The 21,526-nt window shown below is 36.8% G+C and overlaps 1 protein-coding gene across 5 annotated transcripts in view; it reads left to right on the plus strand.

Moving 5' to 3' along the window:
• Positions 1–21,526, plus strand: part of RYR2 (ryanodine receptor 2) — a 342,228-nt gene that overhangs the window by 108,241 nt on the left and 212,461 nt on the right. For 3 of the 5 annotated variants that reach the window (XM_048936711.1, XM_048936713.1, XM_048936715.1), the window contains 2 exons: positions 12,363–12,383; positions 19,898–19,912. The exons of 1 other annotated variant lie outside the window; for it this stretch is intronic. In XM_048936711.1, coding sequence (XP_048792668.1) covers positions 12,363–12,383; positions 19,898–19,912 — 36 coding nt within the window. The remainder of the gene's footprint in view (positions 1–12,362; positions 12,384–19,897; positions 19,913–21,526) is intronic. One more of the 5 variants, XM_048936712.1, reaches the window with a different exon arrangement.

The following is a 21,526-nucleotide window of genomic DNA, read 5'->3' on the forward strand; positions in this document are numbered from 1 at the left end:
TTTGTTTGTGGCTTTTGATTGGTCCAGAAAACTTGCTGATGATGATTACCAGTCCTGAAGTCAGAAGGGTGATGTACAGAGCAATCTTATTAGAGCATTTGAACAGTGTTGCAATGGGTTTGAACAGTGTTGCAATGGGTTTGATGAACAGGAAGAAAATTGCAGCCAATTCAGTTCTGCCATGGAGGTAGAATGGGAAAGCTATATGGTTAGTCACTTGGGCAGTGGTATGAAGATGACCCAGCCTTTCCCAGGAACTGCAGTTTTACACAGCTTCAAGGTAGCTGAGGCACAGAAACTGAAGCAAGAATTGCTTTAGGTTCCAAGTGTGCCTAGGAAAGGAATTGAGAATATCTGTACTAAAAGCACCTAGGTGAAATCAAATGGTGTGCATGCACCTGCCAGTTTGATGTAGCAAAGACTGCTGAGAAATATTGGCAGAGAGATTATTAGGGGTAGCTCAAGGTGTGCAGTGAGTCTCTCAGTGTGGGTAAGACAATAAGTGCATTTTCTGCTTCTCTGGTTTTTACCAGTCAGTTCCTTTAGGTATTATACCCTTGCCATCTGTAATCTCTAGCTAGTTAATATAAATGATTGCAGCGTGCTGATGCCATTCAGTAAAGATTCCCTTTGAAGTCCAGGAGTGGGTGGATTTCTTTTTTTTCATTTGTTTTGTTTTTAATACAAATTTTAAGCACAGAGAAATTGTAAATAGGGAGGTTAATTTTTTCTTATAGAACCAAGCGAGTTGTTGCAGCAGTATTCTACTGAATTGCATTTTGAGAGAATGAAAGATAAACTCTCTCAATTCCTCCTATTTTGTTGCTGTTTCAGAGTGCTGAAGATTATTTTGCTACACAATCCTATGTACAGCTGAAGTTAGTTTATTAAGGCTACTGAATAATTCTCTAAATAAGTCAACACAGTAGGTCAGTCTAGCTATGAAGTTACTGCCCAGCATGTGAATTCTAATTGATCATTTTATTATTCCTGGTTTTGTGTATTTGTACCTCAGGACTAACTTGTCCAGGTGCAGAGGTCTCAGACATTTGCATTGCACTTGATGGAAGTTATACACAGAATGTGAAATAGTGTTAGGATCAAGTCCCAGACATCTTAAACTCGACTCTCAGATTTGTGTAAATTTTCATTTTAATAATTATGTGCTTTGGAGTCTTCAGTGTATTGATATATTTCATATATCAATATTATCGATATTGATATATTGTAGAAATTGAATGAATATTTGTGAGATTAGTATAATAGTAATGTACTAATGTATAGTAATTACTAATAGTAGTATAGTGTTACATGGGCTGGGAGTGTGGAAAATGTTAACGGTGTCTGCAGCGCTGTGTGACAAGAAAGTAGTCTGCTATCAGGCAACTCCGTAGGACTTCAGAGCAACTGCATCTGGAAGATTACACTGGGGATTAATTTCTTCTCTTGAAATGTGTTCAGTGTGCTGATCCTCCAGGAGATATCATACAAATACCTTCTGTGGTGATTAGTAGATTTTCTTAATGTAGCTTTGTTTCTAACTCTCTCTGCAGAGTTCTACACCTCGGGGTACTTTTAGTGATAATGATACTGTACAGGCATCATTGGCTTACATATTGTTCAATTTTGAATGCGTATAGTACTCTCCAAAGGGGGTCGTATTTGAATGTCAGCTGCATGTGAACCATCTGAAAGAATGGTGGACCTAAGTCTGTGAGTCTGAATAGTACTGCACAGATAGAATTGTTCATGTTGGAAAGGACCTTTTAAAGGTCATTTAGTCCAACTCCCATGTAATGAATAGGGACAGCTACAGGTAGCATATGTTGCCCAGACCCCTGTCCAGCCTGACCTTGAATGTCTCCAAGAATAGGATATCCATCACCTCTCTGGGCAACCTGTTCTTGCACCTTGCCACCCTTATTGTATAAAACTTCTTCCTCATATCCAGTCTGAATCTCTAATCTTTTAATCTGAAGTGATTTCCTCTTGTTGTTTTCTGACAGGGTGAAGAGTCTGTCGCCTTCTTTCTTATAATCCCCTTTATAATCCTAAATATAGAATAGGAAGCGTCAAATTTTTGGAAGAAGTAGGGATCATGTCCATATCACTTGTGTGTATTGTCAGGTTTGGTGATAAACCTGTGTGGTTTCCTGGACAGTTACAACTGAACAGTTCTAGATAGGCTCTGTAGTAATGAGGATACACATGTGTGTATGTCTGCAGCTCCCAATGACAAAAAGAAGTTTGTATCCATGGTGGCTATGTCACTAGATGAATCTTTAACATATCAGCTAAAGTGCCAGGTACAGTGAAAGAGAATGTTAATTCACACCTAAAGATTTTTTTATGAAAAAATGACATGATGCCCAGCCATTCCTTAATGACTAGGTAGTGTTGTTTTGCTGAAAAGATTTGTTTTCAGTTTTTGGCAGGTAGTAGTGCTGATGAGCCATCAAATAGTTTTCTTTCAGTAGCAATGTTAAAGCTACTGTTACTGTTAAAGCTACCAAAAGGCTCCCAAGCAGGTGTGCCAGTGCCCTTTCTGAGCTCTGTCTACTTATTTGTCAATCAGTTTTCAAAGTGAAATTTAAATCTCTGCTTTTAGAAAGAACTATCAATATGATAAGTGAGAATGGGCTTCATTCATTGTTTTTGTAAAGCATTTGATCTTCAGTCATAGTTTATTTATTATTTTTTTTTTAAATTTTATTTTGAACCAGTTTCTGAGCTTTTAAGGGTTGTCCTCTCTTTTCCAAGCTCTTTCCCTTTTTCCATTTTTTGTTGATTGGATAATACACTGGCCTTTGGTCCGTCATATAATTGTCTCTCCATGAATAAATATAGATAACTTTTTTTTTCCTCTTCTATGTGATTGTAGTGCAAGTGCTCTCCTTACTATTCTTTATGGAAACAGATTATGAACTAGACAGAACGGAGAAATTTAAAACCACCCCCACTGCTCTTTTTAGGCTTCTAGCAGTATGCTTGACTTCAGCTGGGGCTGAATGTCACCATCTCCTTTCGATCTAATTAAGTTAGGTTTTGAAGCCCTATGCAATTGTACTTGTACTTCTTGTATTTAATACTTTCTCCGTGTGATACTTGTGGTGCTATGGAATATATCTACAATTATGGCAGTACTTGCAGCTCCCTGTCCTGAAGCAGTCTTTTGTAGCTGCTAGTCCGTAGATAAACATACAGAGATCTCTTAGTGCTCTTGGAAGAAAATCGTTCCTAAAAATACTGCAGTGAGTCACAAAAGGTAAGTGTACATACAGGGCAGAAAGAGAGAAATGTGGTTTAAAAAAAAAAAAAGAGAAATGTGTTTAAATTCATGTAACTTGGTGTATGTGTTGATCATTTAGGAAAAAAGTTTTCAGTCAATTTGGTATTTGTATTTCTAGTAAAATTTCATTTTTATTTGTTAGTTTAAAAGCAGTTTACTGTGAATAGCTCTGCTTCAGAACTACTTAAGCATTTGTCCAAACTGTAACTGTGTCAGAAGCTGATGCATACTTTTGTTGGGAAGAATTTCAGATGAGGTGAATATTATAGCCCTACATTCTTTATATAAAGTCTTGATATTGCAGTCTTTTGTATTGTATGAACATAGAGAAACAAGAAATATAGGAAACACACTTGGAAACACACTTCCTTCAGTAAGGGCACCGAGAGATGAAAGCCTGCCTATTTAATCCATTCTCAGTCATAAGTATGCTGGCATGGACTGAGAGGAGAAAGAGTGCATATGGTAGATTACTAAAATATATCTTTTGAAATCCCAGTGATTACTACTACTATGTTTTCCCCTAGTGAAATCCTAATCACTTCATAGGTGGTTTAAGGATTTTTTTGGCTTAATGTAAAAGAGTAGGCAAAAATAATACCTCAATATAGGTATCTCTTTGGGATATTGAATAGCTAAAGTGAGGGATTAATGGAGTAAACTGACCTGGTACTCTTCATGGTAAAAAGCTGATAATTTCTCCAGTCTTACAGTGCAGCACAAAAATTGACCTTCTGTGCGAAAACATTTAGGGATTCATTTTTGACATTTGTTCTTTTCTTCCCGCTTCCTCCTCTTAGATCCTTTTGCTCAGAAAGTCTTTCAGCACAGACAACTTTGCAAACATCCTGAGGATTTGGAGGCTACAAATACAGCCATTGTTTTGAGTAGCTGGGGAAGCACTTAATAAATTTTTTTATTTTTTATAATTATTTGCAGTGTATTTAAACCAGTGTTGTATAGGTTTAACTGCTTCTCATGACAGGAACTTTCAGCCCAGCTACTTTTAGTTCAAGCAGACTTTTTTCCTCTTCTATCAGTTTGATTTTGGTCTATTGGCTCAGTCCAGACTGTGAGCAAGATTGGGCTAATCATAGAATCAGAATAGTCTGGGTTGGAAGGGAATTTAAAGATCATCCAGTTCCAAACAACTGCCATGGGAAAGATTGCTCAGGACTCCATCTTACCTGGCCTTGACCACCTCCAGATTCAGAGAGAAATAAGCATTTTCTACTAAAAGGAGACTGGGAAAGTGGTGATTTAAGGGAATAATACGGAGTCATGACGTTCACTCATCTCTAAATGAATACTTAAGCAAATTACTAGCTAAAAGTTTAATTTGTTTTGCAGTTTGATGTTAGCAACTTCTGTTGCCTCTATAAATACTTTATCAGGTTCTTAGTATAAGAAGTGTTGCATATTTAATTATTTGTTCTTTCCAATATAAATCTGATCCATGGATTTCAATGTATGATAATGAAAGACAATTTTCAGTTTCTTTTTCATTGGAATATTTTTTCTTATTTAAAGTTATTTTTATTTTGTTCCAAATTTCTTTTGATAAACATCATTTCCTTCATTTATGCTGTAATTTTTGATTTGCTGAGTGCTTTCCATGTCTGCTGGATTGATAGTGTTCTTTTTTTTTTTTTTTAGTTTTTTTTTTTTTTTTTTTTTTTTTTTTCCTCATTATTGCTGACAGAAACCTGAACTTTAGAGCAGGGCTGAATGATCACTGTTCAGGCTGGTTACTGACACTAGTACTGTCTGACTTTTCTTTCCTTTATCAGTAATGCTCTGGAATGTCATTGTTTTGCTCTAGATGTCACAGCATGCCTGCCTTTCCACTTTTTTTTCCTTTCAAAAATGAAATTCCTGATCCAAAATAATTGTTAGGATACGTGGGGGGAAAAAAGAAAAGATGAAAAATTGTTTCTAGACAACATGAGAAAATAACCATAGAACAAATACATTCATTAATTGTTAGTGAAATGTTTCAGTTATACTGTACTAAAACACTGTGATTAAATGCTACGAGTTTTTCAGATTTCTGCATTCATTAAATCCATGCCAGATCTTATTAACAGAACAGAAACATTTGGTTGCACGCATTACGTGCCTGTTCTATCTAAACTGCATCTGCCTTAGAAAAAAAAAATTTACTTTGCAACCTCTAAGCCAGTACTTGACAGCTTCATTTTTCAGGAAAGTGTTGTCTGCAGATACCCATCAGTTACAGCAGAGTTCCAGGTGAATTGCATCTTGAGCTTATTAACTCCCATCTAATCATCCAGTCATGGCTGATTAATCATTTTTCCTGGTGCCTTATTTTAATAAAACCATTTTTCTATGCTACTGACCAGCAAACTGCTGTCTAGTGTTGTGTGGTGTAGTCTTTGCTGAAGGATAAGAATACAACCCTCTTCCACAGATGTGAACACTCTTGTATGAAGGAATCATCACATACAAGTGCCTTGCATCTGTAATTCTGTATTTCTGTTTAAGAAACAGGGAAAATTTGTGTTTCCTCACAGAACTGAGTATGTTTCCTGTGCTGCAGAAAAGGACTGGATGCATTTTGGGAAGGGAGAGTAACTATGTCCGCTGGATTTTTGAGTAAGTCAGACAATCTCCAATTGTGGAGCTCTGACTTCGTTAATTACTTAGTAAGCGCAAGATAACAACACATAGCATAGCTGTTATTTTCTCAGCATGATATGGGGAGTAAGTCCATCTCTCATGAAGATGGAAAATGGTAAGCCTCCCTTTTTCTTAATAGGTATTGATAAACCAATTTCTCAAGTGCTTCCCCCAAAAATGCTGAAAATCAGGAATTAAATGTGCTCCTGACAATTAAAACTCTCTGGTTCACAGAAAGCTTAGTTAATAAAGCATCTGTAATCTGTAAATAGTTTGAGATGGGCTCAAAATGTTTTAAAGTTTGCTAATGTGACTAGAAGTTTGAGTGTGCCTTCAGTAAGTTTAAGGTGACACCAAGTTGGCAGGAAGTGTCGATATGCCTGGAGGTCGGAAGGCCCTGCAGAGGGATTTGGGCAATCTGGATAGCTGGACTGATGCCGATGGGATAAAGTTCAACAAGACCAAGTGCTGAGTCCTGTGTTTTGGCTACAGCAATCCCATGCAATGCTACAGGCCTGAGGCATGTGTGGAAGAAATGGACCTGGAGGTACTTAATCAACGCTCAGCTGAACATGAGCCAGCAGTGTGCAAAGGTGGCCAAGAAGGCCAATGGCATCCTGGCTTATATCAGAAATAGAGCTGGAAGCAGAAGCAGGGGAGTGATCAGCCCTCTGAGTACTGTGTTCAGCTCTGAGCTCTCCACTAGAAGAAAGACATAGATGCCTCTGTGTGTCCAGAAAAGAACAGTGAAGCTGGTGAGGGGTTTGGAGCACAAGCCTTGTAAGGAGTAACTGAGAGAACTGGGATTATTTAGTCTGGAGAAGGGAAGGCTCAGAAGATACCTTATAGTGCTCTACAACTCCCTGAAAGGAGGTTGTGGCGAGGTAGGGATCAGCCTCTTCTGTGTGACTAGTGAACGGCCTCAAGGACTAGAGGGAATGGCCTCAAGTTGCACCAACTGAGTTTCAGGTTGGACATTGGGAAAAAAATAATTCTCTGAAACAGTGGTTTGGCAGTGGAATAGGCTACCCAGGGAGAGGTGGTGGAGGCAGAACTCTGAAGGTGTTCAAGAAATGTTTAGATGTAATACTGAGTGACATGGCTTAGTGGGGAAATAGTGGTAGTAGGTGGGTGTTTGGGCTGCTCTTGGAGATCTTTTCCAACACTGATTATTCTGATTCCCCATTTAGGAGGAGTCAGAGGGGAATCAGAAGTTTTGGCTCTTTAATTTCCTAGCACTGAAAGCCAGAATGCTTTCTTTTTTGATAAAATACAGATGTAGGAAGATAATAATTATCTTTTAAATGAAACTTTTAAGCAAAATATAAATAATATCTTCCTATTTCTGCAGTTAGATTATTTTTATTGGGTTAGGTTTTGTCTAAAGATGACAGATGTAATTCACTGAAATAACAAAACAGTGCAGTAGCACTTTCCTTCAGAAATTTTTAGAATAAGTCTTTTCCAAGTCAGTGGTTAGTCATGAAAACAGTTAGAGCTCTTATGTCCAGCAGACAATGCCTGCATAGCCCCACTGCAAGGTTTGCCCTTCTAAACTTTGAATTTGTGTAACATAAATTCCTAGTGCAAAGAAAGAAGAGGGGAAGAAAGGAGAGAAAGAAAAGAAGATCAAATCATTTTATGTATCTGTGTGCATTTATATCAAGCAGATGGATGAATCAGCTAGAAGTAGAAAAATTTATGAAAAGATAATGTAATTTAGAAGCTCATTCTACTTAAAGTCTTGATTTTTCTCAGATATTTTAGAGATGCTGCAGTGCTAACAGGAGTAAAAGTTTTGAAGATAAAGCAAATACTATCGTTTTCTACTCAGTGTAGCTTATTTAGTATCAGACATAACAGTTAGCAAGCCATTTTAAAGGAGGCAAAGAAGAATAAGACTTGGCTTTGATCTGCTGCCCTTTGATCAAATGTAAGAGCTGTAAGAAATCAAGGGGTGCATGCACAGTATTTTTGCATTATGTAAATCCTGAGGGAAAGGCAAGGACGGGAAAAAAAATCATTATCTCATTTCATCTCACAAGAATTGTGACAAGCAAATATTTCTAGCCTGACATACGTGCTCCCCTTTTGAGTGTGCTGTGTTTGGAATGAGAATATATTTGGGATAAGAATGCCAGAAAGATGAATACTTTTATCATCCCGGACAAGTTTGCTGTTTTAGAAATAGATGGTAGGCCTTTTTCCTATCTTAACATAATCATTGGATCTGTAATGTGCTTAAGTTTTTCATACCAGGATGATGGTCAGTAGAAACTGACTCTGTGACAAAGAGAAATTCAATTCTCTCTTTCCAGTTAACTTTTCTGATGAATGTTGCATAGTGAGTTGTTGCATTGTAAACCTAGCAGGTATATAAGCACAGCACTAGAAGTATTTTGTATACAAAAACCTGCAATGGAAGATAGTCCAGAGAATAAGAGAACATGCATCATCAGTTACCTTGTTGAATACTAAATGCAGGAAATCAAGGTGAGTAGTGAAGATCATCAAGTATTGTAGCAGAAATGAAGACCTTATTTTATCTTACTTATTCTGATTAGAGAATTTTAGGCAGAGGTTTTGCTCAGTTTCCTCAGCTGAGAAATGCAAAAACAAACAAACAAAAAAACCAAACAAAAAACAAAAACAAAAACAAAAAAACCCACAAACAATCCAAAAGAAACAAACAAAAAAGGAATCCCCAACCAACAACGAAATAACAACAACAAAGCCCCTAAATACATTACTTTTCTCATAAGAATTTCCTATTCCTTTCAGAAAAATGTATATAGGTGTAAAAGAAGATGCAATGTGTGCTAGCTGGAATTCATTGGTTCAATGAGATTATTTCAGGTTACAATTCCATCTGTGGATTGTGATAATGTATGTGTTACAGTTTTGACAAATGGTAATGTTATTAGCCCTGCTCAGCTAAGGATCTATGTGGTGTGGAACAAAGTTCCTTATTGTTTTTGCATGCTGCTCAGCAAGATGAAAGGAAACAAGGTACGAGTCAGAACTGAATGGTAGTCTGCTGTGTAAAGTTTTAAAGTAGCTGACTTTCCAGCTTTGTGCACTGCTAATGAAGGGTGCTGTATGAGCCCATGCCAGCACAGTTCTGTGTAGTGTGAGTTTGCTTTGTGTCAAAATGTAAAAAATTAGTCTGTGAATGATGCCTCATAGTGGTGGAATGATGCCTCTCTGTTTTGTTCATAGCTCCTTAGACAGTAGAAAAGAGGGGTAAAAGAACTACATTCCTGCTGTTTTAACTTATGTCTGGCTTTTATGTCTGGTTAATGTAACATTGGAGATGTGCATCTCACAGTAAAAACTCTTGGAAAACCAGTCTTCCAGATTGGATTAAATGAATATAAGATGAACACTTGGCTGGAAGACTGGAGTTGTTGCATACCTCTGAAGAGAAATCAGCAAATGCAGATCGTTGAAGAACATGCAAGTGTATGTAGCTAAAAGTATTTTGAACTTAGAACGTTTGTTTTTCCTGAATTTTGTGAACATTTGTTGAACCTGTACTGAGAAAAGGGTGGATTCTAGTCTGTAAATAGAATAAAATAGAATTATTTGAATTGGAAAGAGACCTTTAGAGTCCAACTCCCCTGCAGTGATCAGGGACACCTACAGCTAGCACAGGTTGCCCAGAGCCCTATCTAGTCTGACCTTGAACGTCATCAAGAATGAGACATCCACCTTCTTTCTGGGCAACCTGTTCCAACTCTTACTGTATAAAATGTCTTCCTTATATCCAATCTAAACCTCCCATTCTAGTTTAAAACCTTTTCCCCTTGTCCTGTCAAAACAGACCATGCTACAGAGTCTATCTACTTCTTTCTTATAGCCGCGTGTTAGATACTGAAAGGCTGCCATCAGATCTCCCTTCTCTCCTCCAGGCTGAACAGCTCCAGCTCTCTCAGCTGAAGGCAGTTATCAGTGTGAAACTGAATCTGTATTTAGAGGTTCTGTGAAACATCTTTTTTGCTTGTTAACTGAATTATAGGTTAAATCTAACACAAGTACTAGGATGATGTGGTTATTGTACCTTTCTGTCTCTATTCATGTAAGCTTTACACCTATTTTATCTGCATTAGATCTTGGTAAGAAGTAGTTATTTTTAGTTGAATGTACTTCAGCAGGAATTTCAGGGCAAGAAAATACATTATCTAGTCATGCTTATAACTTTTTTCCCTGTTAAAAGAGAATTCCAAATACCTTGAATTTGGCATGTCTTCCAGTATAAGTTCCACAGAATAAAAGCTAACAAAATTTTAATTACGTATATCACATAGGAAAGTTTAGAACTTTGGACAAAGTGACCTATAGGGAAGAAATGTCATCTTGTGACTTGAGCAGTTGGAAAGGCACTCTTGTAGATGGGTAGAGAAAAGTGAGCACACCTGGTTTGGGAGGCCTCTGGAGACGCACACAGCAGAAGGATAGAATGTGATGAAAGCTGGAAATGCAAGATTTTATTGTGGTGTGCATTGTATTAAGTGGAAGACCATACTTTCAGAAGCAGATTGCATTGGATTCTTACATAATATTGTATTTTCATAATTACTGTAGGATTTGACAACTGTACAAAATTGGTTCATGTGATTGTCCTCAAGAACTGCTGGGTGAAGGTACCTTTGGCATATGTCAAAGACTATTGATACCTCTTGATATTGATATATTGATACCCTTTGGAGATGGATATACAAATATAGATATAGCGTGCACAGTTTATAAATACTTGACAAATGCTGCACTTGACTTTTGAACCTAACTAGAGCCCACAAAAATAAGCAGTCAATCCAGCAATTAAAAGAAAATTTATTGTACAACTAATAATGCTCAACGAGCCTTAAGAGAATTATTTTTGAAACTGATTGTGGTTGAACTGTTCTTTTAAATTTTGAAACAGTAGCATTGTTGCACAGTCAAATTGCCTGTGATTCTGTATTCATAATGCATACATAATTTGGACAAAAGACGTATGGAAGTAAATAATGTAAAATAAGTTGGCTATTTCTTTTTTTTTTTTTTTTTTAAGCTATAATAGCTGCCTTCTTTGCATTAGGCTTTAGACTGTTGCCAGTTTTTCTAACTTGTCAAGATCTCACTTTTTTCTTATTACATTGCATATTTTTTAAAACACCAGGTGTTTTTTAGAAGAAATTTCTGCAACTGAAGTTGGTAATTAAACTCGTGGAACTCCTATTATAAATCTGAATGCAATTGACATCTCACAGGAGAGATAGGAATGATCAAATTAAAAATCCTTACAAGTTGGTATTAATTAGCTTACAGGTCAGATGGTGTTTTCAAATCTTTGTGTATGAGCAGAACCTACTGATACATAAATGTTTTAAAATATAAAATGAGAACCATTGCACTTTAAAGTATTAAAGAATGAGGCAATATGCTTTGAATAATGTTATTTTTAATAGATGAAAACTGAATTCACTGTTTTCTATTACAGTAATTTCAGAAGCATCTGGAATCCAAACAGTTTGCTACTTTTGATAACGTAGTACAAATTTTGAGTAATTTTCTTTTTAAGTCATTCCAAATATGTAACGTGCTCACAGAAGGTCCACATACACCTGCAGCAAAACCACGGAAGGCTTGATATGCCTCAGTGTATTCTGTATTAAATCCAGAGACAAATCTACTTCAGATCTAAATTTTGGAGTATTTAGTAAAATACTAACTTTTTAGTAGTTGAAATTTGTTCTAGTTTTACTTCCCCTTCCTGATACTATATGATAGTCCAAATAATTTTTGGAGAGAGTAATTTTAAATGAGTTTATTTAATAAGCATGAAAACAGGTTTTTTTATCACAAAATCTTAAGCTTTCAGAATGGTTCTCTGTTATTGTCTGTAGGAAAATGAATGACATTTTGGTTTCAGTTCTCTGTTCTTCTATTTTCTCATGCTGCAGTCTGTTGAGTCCAGGTTTGATGTTTGTCCCCAATTGTAGGTTTCATATGTTTAGTGTTCATTAAATTCACAAACCTTGAATAGCCGCCACTAAACCTTTTCAAGTAAAAAATATTCACTTTGGAATATTAGTCAAGAGAAGATGGAGAAGTGTTTTTTGTGAAATTGTTTTGTAATTTTGTCCAGTTGCTAGAGAATACAATGTGCAGCTAGTTCAGCATCAGTCTTCATTTACTACCCCAAACTGAAATTTAAATGGACATTTTGAACTACCAGAATTTTAAGTGTTTCTCATAAAATAAAGAGCAAAGAAAAAATTGAGCCTCTGAAATTTTTAAGAGAAGATGCCAAAACAATAGCTTCTATTCATACATTTTCTTTAATGCTAGATACATTTCCAAGGAAGTGAAACATAAAGTTCAAAATAGACTTTGATATGGTGTATTTAAAGAAAGAGATTTACTGATTTCTTGCTTTTTCTTCCTACAGCTAGTTGATGTGGAAAAATGGGTATGTGATTCTGTCTTTTATTCACTTGATCCCAAATGTTTCATGTTGCCACTGAGTCTAAGCTGTCTGTTTTATATCGTGTGCTCATGAATTTCCAACTTGCTTGGCTCAAAAAGAGAGGCAAATATAAGGCCATATAAGATGTGATAATTCCTGTATTTTCATACCAAATTTCATGCTAATGCAATGACTTATCCATTTAAATTAGATCATAGAACTCTGCAATACACTCTTGTGGTTATTGTCTCTCAGCCTTGAGCCTCGCTGTCTTAGTGTTATTACTCCATTCTGTTACCCACCTTGTCTTTTCCAGTACAGACAACATAATCCTAAAATGCATGACAATTATTAATACTAATAAATAATGGGTGATACTGTTTCTAACTGCATCTGTTATATGTACTAAGTATTTTAGATGGAGAACAGCTGCTACAGAATAAAAAAAAATCATAGATCACAACAATTGAAGTCAGAACACAGTTCTCAGATGGATGTTTTGCTAGGAGCTTTCCTAATGTGTCTTTGTATGCCATGCATATTTGTGTGGACATCTGATATAAATCCCCAATATGGGGCATGTTTTCATATGTTTCTCTCAAGTGTAATCATAATGTGCATATGTATGAGTTAGTGGTCATAAAGGTGTGTGTAAAATTGTTTGTTCACGCTAAAAAAAAATAAAGGAAAAAAAAGATAAAAGCCTCTCTGAAAGCTTGGACCACAAAAGGCCTCTATAATTTCTTTGTATTTAGTTTACACTGCACATGATCAAAACTCACTCAGATATCCTTTGGATTATTGCCAATTGCATTGCTAGAGCACTGGTCTTACTTTCTTTTAGCTTGTGTTTATAGAATTTTAACCTGTGGCAATTACATGTTCATAGCAAGTAGTGAATTAAGTTATAGCTTGCTTGACATGCCTGTAGGTAAGTACATATTTTAAATGATGGCTTAAGATTTTCAGATCACTTTCTACTAGTGTGTCTTCAGTTATCTATATCACTGTATATACAAATGCTTGTGGTATTTATTAATGAGTAAATGAAGTGAAGTGAATTTCAGTTCATTATATCAGTATGCTGGCATTATTCATGTTCAGTGAATCAGATATTTTTTCCAAGACCAGTATGGAGTCACTTGGAATGTTTTTTAAGCCATAATGGTGGTTAGATTATTTTCTCATTTTGTCCAACATTTTAATTACACCTGAGAGGACTTGATTCTACATCTTCGGGTTCTCAGGTTTTATTCCTAGGAACAATTTTGCTGTAAAGAGAAAACCAGCATAACAGGGAAGTTGAATAATGTACCAGTACATACAGTTCTTGTGCTCTAATATAGCTTGTTTTTTTGACTGAAGTATGTGAAGTATTCTTGGAAAATACAGTGTTACCTGGATAAATACAAGTGAGATTTGCCCTTTTTTTTTTTTTTTTTTTTTTTAATTTCAGAATTTAGAAACATCAGAATCTTATCCTTAAGAAAGGCTGCTTTGCAGAAGCGCATTCTAAAATGAGTTGTTTCCCATAACATCAGAGCTAAATATTTCTTTGCAACTTGCATGAGCTGAACTCTTTTCTTAGTTGATCAGTTCAGTAATCCAGACAGTAATCCAGTCCCTCCTAACTGATGCAGCTGAAGTGAGTGCTGGCTTTACTTTAAATATGAAATCATCTCATTTCAAGTGAGCCCTCATTTGCCCTGTAAGGCAACTCTTAGCACTCTCTGCAATTCCAGTTGATTCCATTGTAGCTTACATACTGAATTAATCCAGAATGCAATAAAGTGACACACAAAACCTAAAGATGCATTTTAATAGAGGTTACTAAAAGTGGCAGGGTGCTGTCTGTTACACAGATGATATAACAGCTGATTTCTGGTCAGTGAGGTTAAGTACCTTATTTTAACACATGCAGACCTCCATAGGACGTCTTCCAGTGTAGAATGTTCAAAGTCTGTTCACTTATGTCTGTGTATCTATGGACACCCTGAGGCCCAATCCCAGAGCCTGCCAAGTTAAGCAAACTTAATGCAAATTAGCGATCAGATCAATAACTGAGCTTACTGCAAGCAGTTTCACGGATTTAAGCTTAACTCCCCCACCTCTGGGTTGTTGCTGCCTACAGAATCCTACAGGAGAGGTGTTCTCTTAACATCTTGGTGTCGTCCTCTGGACCTGGTCCATCAGCTCCACATCTCTGTTGTGCTGGTGGCCCAGGCTTGGAGGCATTACTTCAGGTGGGGCCCTTGTGATGGCAGAGAAAGAGCGGTATATACAATTGCCTTCCTCTCCCTGCTGGCTACTCCTCTTTTGATGCAGCCATCATACTGCTGGCTTTCTGGGCTGCAAACATATTGCTGGCTCATGTCAAGCCTTTTATCCATCTCAAGTCCTTGTCTGTAGGGCTGTTCTCAATTATTTTCCCAGTCTGCATGCATATCTGGGATTGCCTTGACCCATGTGCAACATCCCACATTTGGCCACGTTGAATTTCATTAGATTCTTTTGGGATCACTACTGAAATGTGCCCAGGTACCTTTGGATGATATCCCTTCCTGTTGTTGTGCCAGCTGCACCATTCAGCACCATTCATCTGCAAACGTGCTGAGGGGTGTCTCTTTCCCATATTGTCATAAAGATGCTAAAGAAACCAGTCCTGAGACAGGCCACTGAGGAGCAACATTTGTGACTGATCTCCACCTGGACATAGAGCCATTCTCTTCTGATACTTATAGCGTGGCAGATTTCATGATTTTAGATTAGATTTTAGGCATATGACATCAATCATTCTTTCTGTCATCCTAACTCACAAATAAATGAGCTATTTAAGTCTCTCTTGAGGACAGTAAGTATGTGGTTTTAACAAAAATATTTACAGATTTTGGAAGCTATTATACAATTTTGCTCTTTAGATTTTTGGTTTGCACTTCCAACATGAATTTCACCTCCATTCCTGGACTTTCTGACTATAAGGAAAGAGCATAATGACAATATTGTATTTAATCGCAAGCTGCTGTTGAGGTTAGTGTCTCTTAGTTGAAAGATTCTCTCTTTTGTACTACTGTTGTAGAAATTTGCTTACAAGGAAATGTCAGGCTTTGACTCAAAGCTATTAAAAAATATGGAGAACGTGTAAACAAAATGTAGACATGTAGTTTCAATTCACAGTACTATTGATACCTGGAACATAGCTTGAAATTCTCAGATCTGTAAAATGAGCTGCAGGAAAAGTGCCAGGGCTATGCAGTTAAATACATAGGTAGAAATCCTACCATTCAATTAAAAGAAAATTTGGTCAGATTTACACAGTTTGCTGTGGAAAGAAAAAAGTTTTTAAAAAATGTTTGTATCGCTTTCTCTAGAGGTATGAATTACACCTGGACTGCAATTAGCATCTACTAAAATACAGAGTATACTAAGTTTGGAAATGTAGATGTAATTGAAAATACATCAGTAGGTGTATTTTTTTTAAACAGTTTTTCTGTAGTTGCTACATTTGCTATCACTCTGATTAATGATCACAGATGTGCAATGAATTACTTTAAATGGCACTGAAGTTAAGTATCTGTTTATCTTCAATGAAGCTTTGTTCATTATTTAAGTCATGGTGCAAGTCATGGAGGTAATCCTCTTGCTGAATGCTCAGAGTTTAATACATCTGCAAGTGTGGCATTTCTGTAACACTGAGTACTCAGACAATCTTTTGTGCCCAAATTTTTTAAATAGGATATGCAGCTGAAGACTGAAGTTATTGAAATATGAGTATACAGTTGTCAGTTGGATTCAGTTACAAGTTCTACCTCTCAGGATAACTTTTAGAGAAGATGTTAATATTAGAGAAACATGTTTGTATAAAACTTACAGTATTTCTTGAACAAGTCATTACAGAATCACCCGGGTTGGAAGGGACCCCAAGGATCATGTAGCTCCAACACCCCTGCCTGGCAGGGCCACCAAACATACACATTTAGATCAGGTTGCCCAGGACCCTGTCCAACCTGGCCTTAAACACGTCCAAGGACGGGGCATCCACAACCTCCCTGGGCAGCCCGTTCCAGGGCCTAACCACTCTCCTTGTGAAGAACTTCCCCCTAACATCCAACCTAAATCTTCCCTCCTTCAACTTGGATCCATTTCCCCTAGTCCTGCTATTGTCAGCCCTTTTGAAGAGTTTACTCCCCTCCTGGGTGTAGGTTCCCTTCAGGTATTGATAGGCTGCAATGAGGTCACCCTGCAGCCTTCTCTTCTCCAGGCTGAACAAGCCCAACTCCCTCAGCCTGTCCTCATAGGGGAGGTGCTCCAGCCCCCTGATCATCTTAGTTGCCCTCCTCTGGACCCTTTCCAAAATCTCTATGTCTTTCTTGTACTGAGGGCTCCACACCTGGACGCAGTACTCCAGATGGGGCCTCACGAGAGCCGAGTAGAGAGGGACAATCACCTCCCTGTCCCTGCTGACCACCCCTCTCCTGATGGAGCCCAGGATCCCATTTGCCTTTCGAGCTGCCAGAGTGCAATGCTGGCTCATTATACAGATTTAATGCTGTCTTTAATGACTTCAGTCATCAGATTCTCACTGATAGTAGTTTGATGGAGTTCAGCACAGAGACTTTTATCTGTAGTTCAAGAAGACACCAGAAGTCCAGATGTTACCTTGCTCATTGGCTTCTAGGTGCTCAGTTGAGAAGCTCCAATGGATTCTTGAATTTGCTGTAGACAGTGTAGAATTAGCAAGTTATTTAAGCTGGTATCTGTAGTCAAGACAGAGAATCTGAAGCTTCTGTTGTGTGTTTATTTTCACCCTACATAGAATGGCAGCTTATTACATATTAATCAGATTAGTTTTAGAAATGTCTTTCCCTTGACTAGCTGGAAATTATGTAGGGCAGATAAATCACATCCTTTTTAATTCTTAAGACTTAGTTTTCTTTTCTTGCATGTCATACTGGATATTGCATACATTTGTATGCTTTGTAAGGATGTACATAATGCAGAATTTCAAACATAAACATGACCAACCTCTGTCAGGAGTTCAAATTCGCAGATTAAGAGATTTGTGTATAGCTAAAGTTATGAGTGATCACAATTTGATCTCTTCTTTTACTTTTAGCTGATTATTGTTGACTAATGTACAACAATCCTTTGTTGTACTTAATGACTGTATCAGTCTGTGTAATTTTAACATTTTGGTGTCAGTCTTTGGTGAACAAAACCTTTCAAGAGCAGTGGATATTGGAATGACACCAAGAAATTTCAAGTTATAGGTCTGTTCTCTCTGATTCATTTTCGAGTATGAAAACTGTGACAGCATGTTGAATTGCAAATGTTTTATGTGAAATTAATGTGCTCATTTTTTCTGGAAATAAAAACAATATGAAGGAGCAGAAAGCAAGTTCTTCCTCTACAGAAGATCAGTTGGAGCAGTGTACTCTGTAATACTGTTGCACACCTGTAGGTTTATTTTTAGGGGTTATTTTCCCCCAAACTGAACGCTGATGTTTTTTTTAAAAGTGTGTTACACTTTACCCTGGAATGGACTTAATTTTAAAACATGGGAGAGCTGTCTTGTAGAAGGATGTGACATGAGTATCTGGAACCTTCTGTTCTGTACATTTGATAATAGCTGGGCAGGTACTATCCAGTTCATTACAAGCGATGTCTCTGGTTTAACTTGGAGCTTCATAAAGGCATTCACTTCACTCATCATGATAACTGGCATTTAAGTGTTTGCTGTGAAGAGAGAGCATTCTTATAACAGCAGGCTGAGAGTATTTTTGCCCTGATGGTTTTGGCATTAGGTAAATAAGTAAATGTTCAGAGTTACCGACTGTCATTCTCCCACCCTTTCTAGCTTGGGGGTGTAACACATTCTGTCTTTAAGAATGACGTGTAAATGATCTTCAGAATTATTGAGTAACTAAAGAACACAACATGGCAGCAACTAAGAGATGAATATCATTTCTCTTTCTCCTGCTACAGTTAGTTCACTTGGTATGTTAACAGAAGAGAATTTAATTGTTAATTCTGGCATTCCAAAAAGTCCGGGATGAAATCCTCCTGTGTCATTTTAGTAATCAGGAGAAGAGATAAACTATTCATGTTAATCTGAAGTGAGTTAAGAAATTAGATTCAAGCAGTTAAATTATCGAAAGAGAGCCAGAGTGTTCCACAGAAGGGCTGCTGCTTAATGTACATGTCATGTAGAAAAGTAATGTGGTTGATCGGTTCTCAGGAAAAAATTTCACAGATAAATAGCAGATAGAAAAGCTTGAGTTTCTTGATGAATGTAGTCTTCTTGATTACTTTATTGTAAGGGAAATTCAATATTGACAGATATAGGAAAGTTTTAAAAAAAATTATGTAATTAGCTGATTTCTCTTTTAGTGAATTTATACACTTTGAGTGCTGTTCACAGTGGAGCAAAGACTTCTGGTTAGCTTCTGGAGCCATTAAAAGCAAACGAAGTACTGGGGCAAGAAATAATATGGAAAATAATCTACAAAGGATCACACTGCTGATTTATGCATATATTTTAAGGAATCACTTTATGAGGATAGTAGACAAGGTTCCAAGTCTTTAGTTTTGCTCATTTCCAAATGCCTGAACACTAAATTCCTGATTTAGTGAAGATTTTCCAAAAGAGAGGAATGCTTTGACATCATTATTTTATACTGTACTCTTTTTCCCGTTTATTTAATATTTATCTACAACGTCTTTTGCATATCTGAGAGCAGACGTTTCTGTTTTAATAGTCGGAATGAGGTGAAAGCACAGTGTTTCCTGGAGGCTACCCACTTAGGCTCTTTTCATGTGAGATAGAGATTTACTGCTGGTGTTCAGCTCCTAGATTCAAAATTTCAGATATCACAGCACAAACTAATTAAGAGCAACAGGAGAAAAGGTGACAATAGATCTTGTGCAGAGAAAGTGGGATCACTGCAAGTAACCTCTCCTCTTACTCTTAAGCATATCTATGAAAATTAACCCCAACATTTCCATAATTTTCTAACATCAGTTATGTTGTACTTCATTTTTTTTTTTATTAAATGCATGGAATATTAGTAATATTTTCATTTTCCTAACTTTGTCTGCATTTGTGTCTTATAAATTGCTACAGTGATAGTATTGCTTTCCAGCATTGCACTTTGAATGCAAGACTTTATAACTTGCATTGAACTATTATGCAGACCAAGTATTTAAAGATGATCAAGTATGGCATCTGTTTTGCCTATACTGTTTTATCTTTAAGCTATGAGTGTTTAATATAGCATATTACTTAAAGTAAAAAAAACTTAAAAAAAAAAAAAAAAAAAAAGCCTTGTTCTGAGCAGCTGTTTTGCTATACAAGCTATAATTATGCTAATTACAATGATAAATGTTCCTTTGAAATGTGATTTGTAGTTCTGTGTATCCCACTCACTATTCTAGAGAAAACAAATCCCATTTTTAAGCACCTGAAAAGCAAATATTCACTTCACATTTTCTCTTTTTTCCCCCCCCTCACGGCTCTACAGAAATTTATGATGAAGGTAAGCAAGTTAAACATTTAGTACTGTTTTTTCTGTAAATTCCCAATTTCATTTAATTCATTATTTTTATTTTTTGCATCAGCATCTAACTTGCCTTTACTGGAAAAGAACATAATGAATTCTGGAAAACTACGGATTTAGAAACTACAGTGATTCTAGCTTGAATTGATGTTATGACTTCTCCAGATCACAAAAGCCCGCAGAGCACTGGGCCAGCACCTGTAGTTCTCAGTTCATCATTGCTCTTTCTGTGAGAATGGAACACGGCCTGCTAAACAAGGAATCTTGAGACAATGAGTAAACAGCAGAATTCACTGTAGATCACTTGGGCATTTGGGAGATCAAGGGGCAGCATGCTCTTTCTTCTGGGACAGGATTACTGTTGTGAGTGGGCAGCCCACCAGGGCTCAGGTCAGAGAGCAAAAGCTCTGCTTCCTCTCTCTATGTCTTTTTTTCCTTTTTTCTTTCCTTTTTTCTTTTCTTCTTCATTTTATTTTCTCTTTAACTATAAGATAAGGAGTTTGGAGAGCTTCCAGGCATTCTAAATAACTGACATTTGGAATAACTGGATGTGATTTATCCAAGATGTGCTGGTTATACTCTTTTTACTTTTTGCCTTCTCAAATGATTTGCTGATGATTTTCATCCCCAATGAGCCCACACTTCTGTGATGTGGCCTTGCTTGCTTCATTGTCACTCTGAGCTGAGGAGGAATTTGGGGCTAGATAAGCAGTGCTATTTCAGGCAGTGAATTTAATGATGTCAGAGGAGTTTTCTTAATATGACTCCTCTGCTGATCCATCTTTTCTTCCCACTTGGTTGTCTGTCTTTATCTGTGAGCTTCGTTCTCAAGTGACAAGGATGACTCACATTCTTCGTATCATACAGTAACAGAAAAAGCTTTTCCACAGTCCTTACCCTCTGAAAAATGTCTCTCTCTTCTACTTATTTAGCTCTAAAATAACCAGGCAGATTTTTAATAATTTCTTCCATCTCCTCTGCAGACAAAGAGGTGGAGAGGAGGTGGGAAGAGAAATCTTCACTAGACTAAGGGAGAAATCAATAAATTTTCTCTTGGGCAATTTTCTCCTAAATTGCTGTAAGTGCTTGAAAATAGGAGTTCATAATGGAAGCATAACCTCAGCTAGAAACATGATTATTTTACATAGAGGGCTCAAAACAGATGATCAATATTATTTATTTTTTATTTATTTCCACTGCTGTGTCGGCTTTTCATTGATGGTGAAGTTCACCACTGCTGGAGAAGGGCATGTAAACGTAGCACTGGAAATATTAAACACAAGGTGCATCTGAAGTGTTTCTAATTATGTTACTGATTAATCTTTTTTCCAACAAGTCAATATTATTGAAATTGAGATAATTTAGCATGGTTCTGGCAGAAATGTTTGTCCTCATTACCAATTGGTTCAATCTTTTTAATGCAAGTAGTAAAATATCTGTGTTCTTAACTGAGTAAGACCTGTTAATTTATGCAAGTGATATTTATATGAAGTATAATTACACACTGTACTTTTCAGTCAAGGTAAACTTGGAAAATCTATAATTTAACTGAACTCCTTTCTCTGTTCTTTGGCTTGGCATATATTATAAAAT

Source organism: Lagopus muta, chromosome 2 (assembly GCF_023343835.1).
Source record: "Lagopus muta isolate bLagMut1 chromosome 2, bLagMut1 primary, whole genome shotgun sequence".
Lineage (NCBI taxonomy): Eukaryota > Metazoa > Chordata > Aves > Galliformes > Phasianidae > Lagopus > Lagopus muta.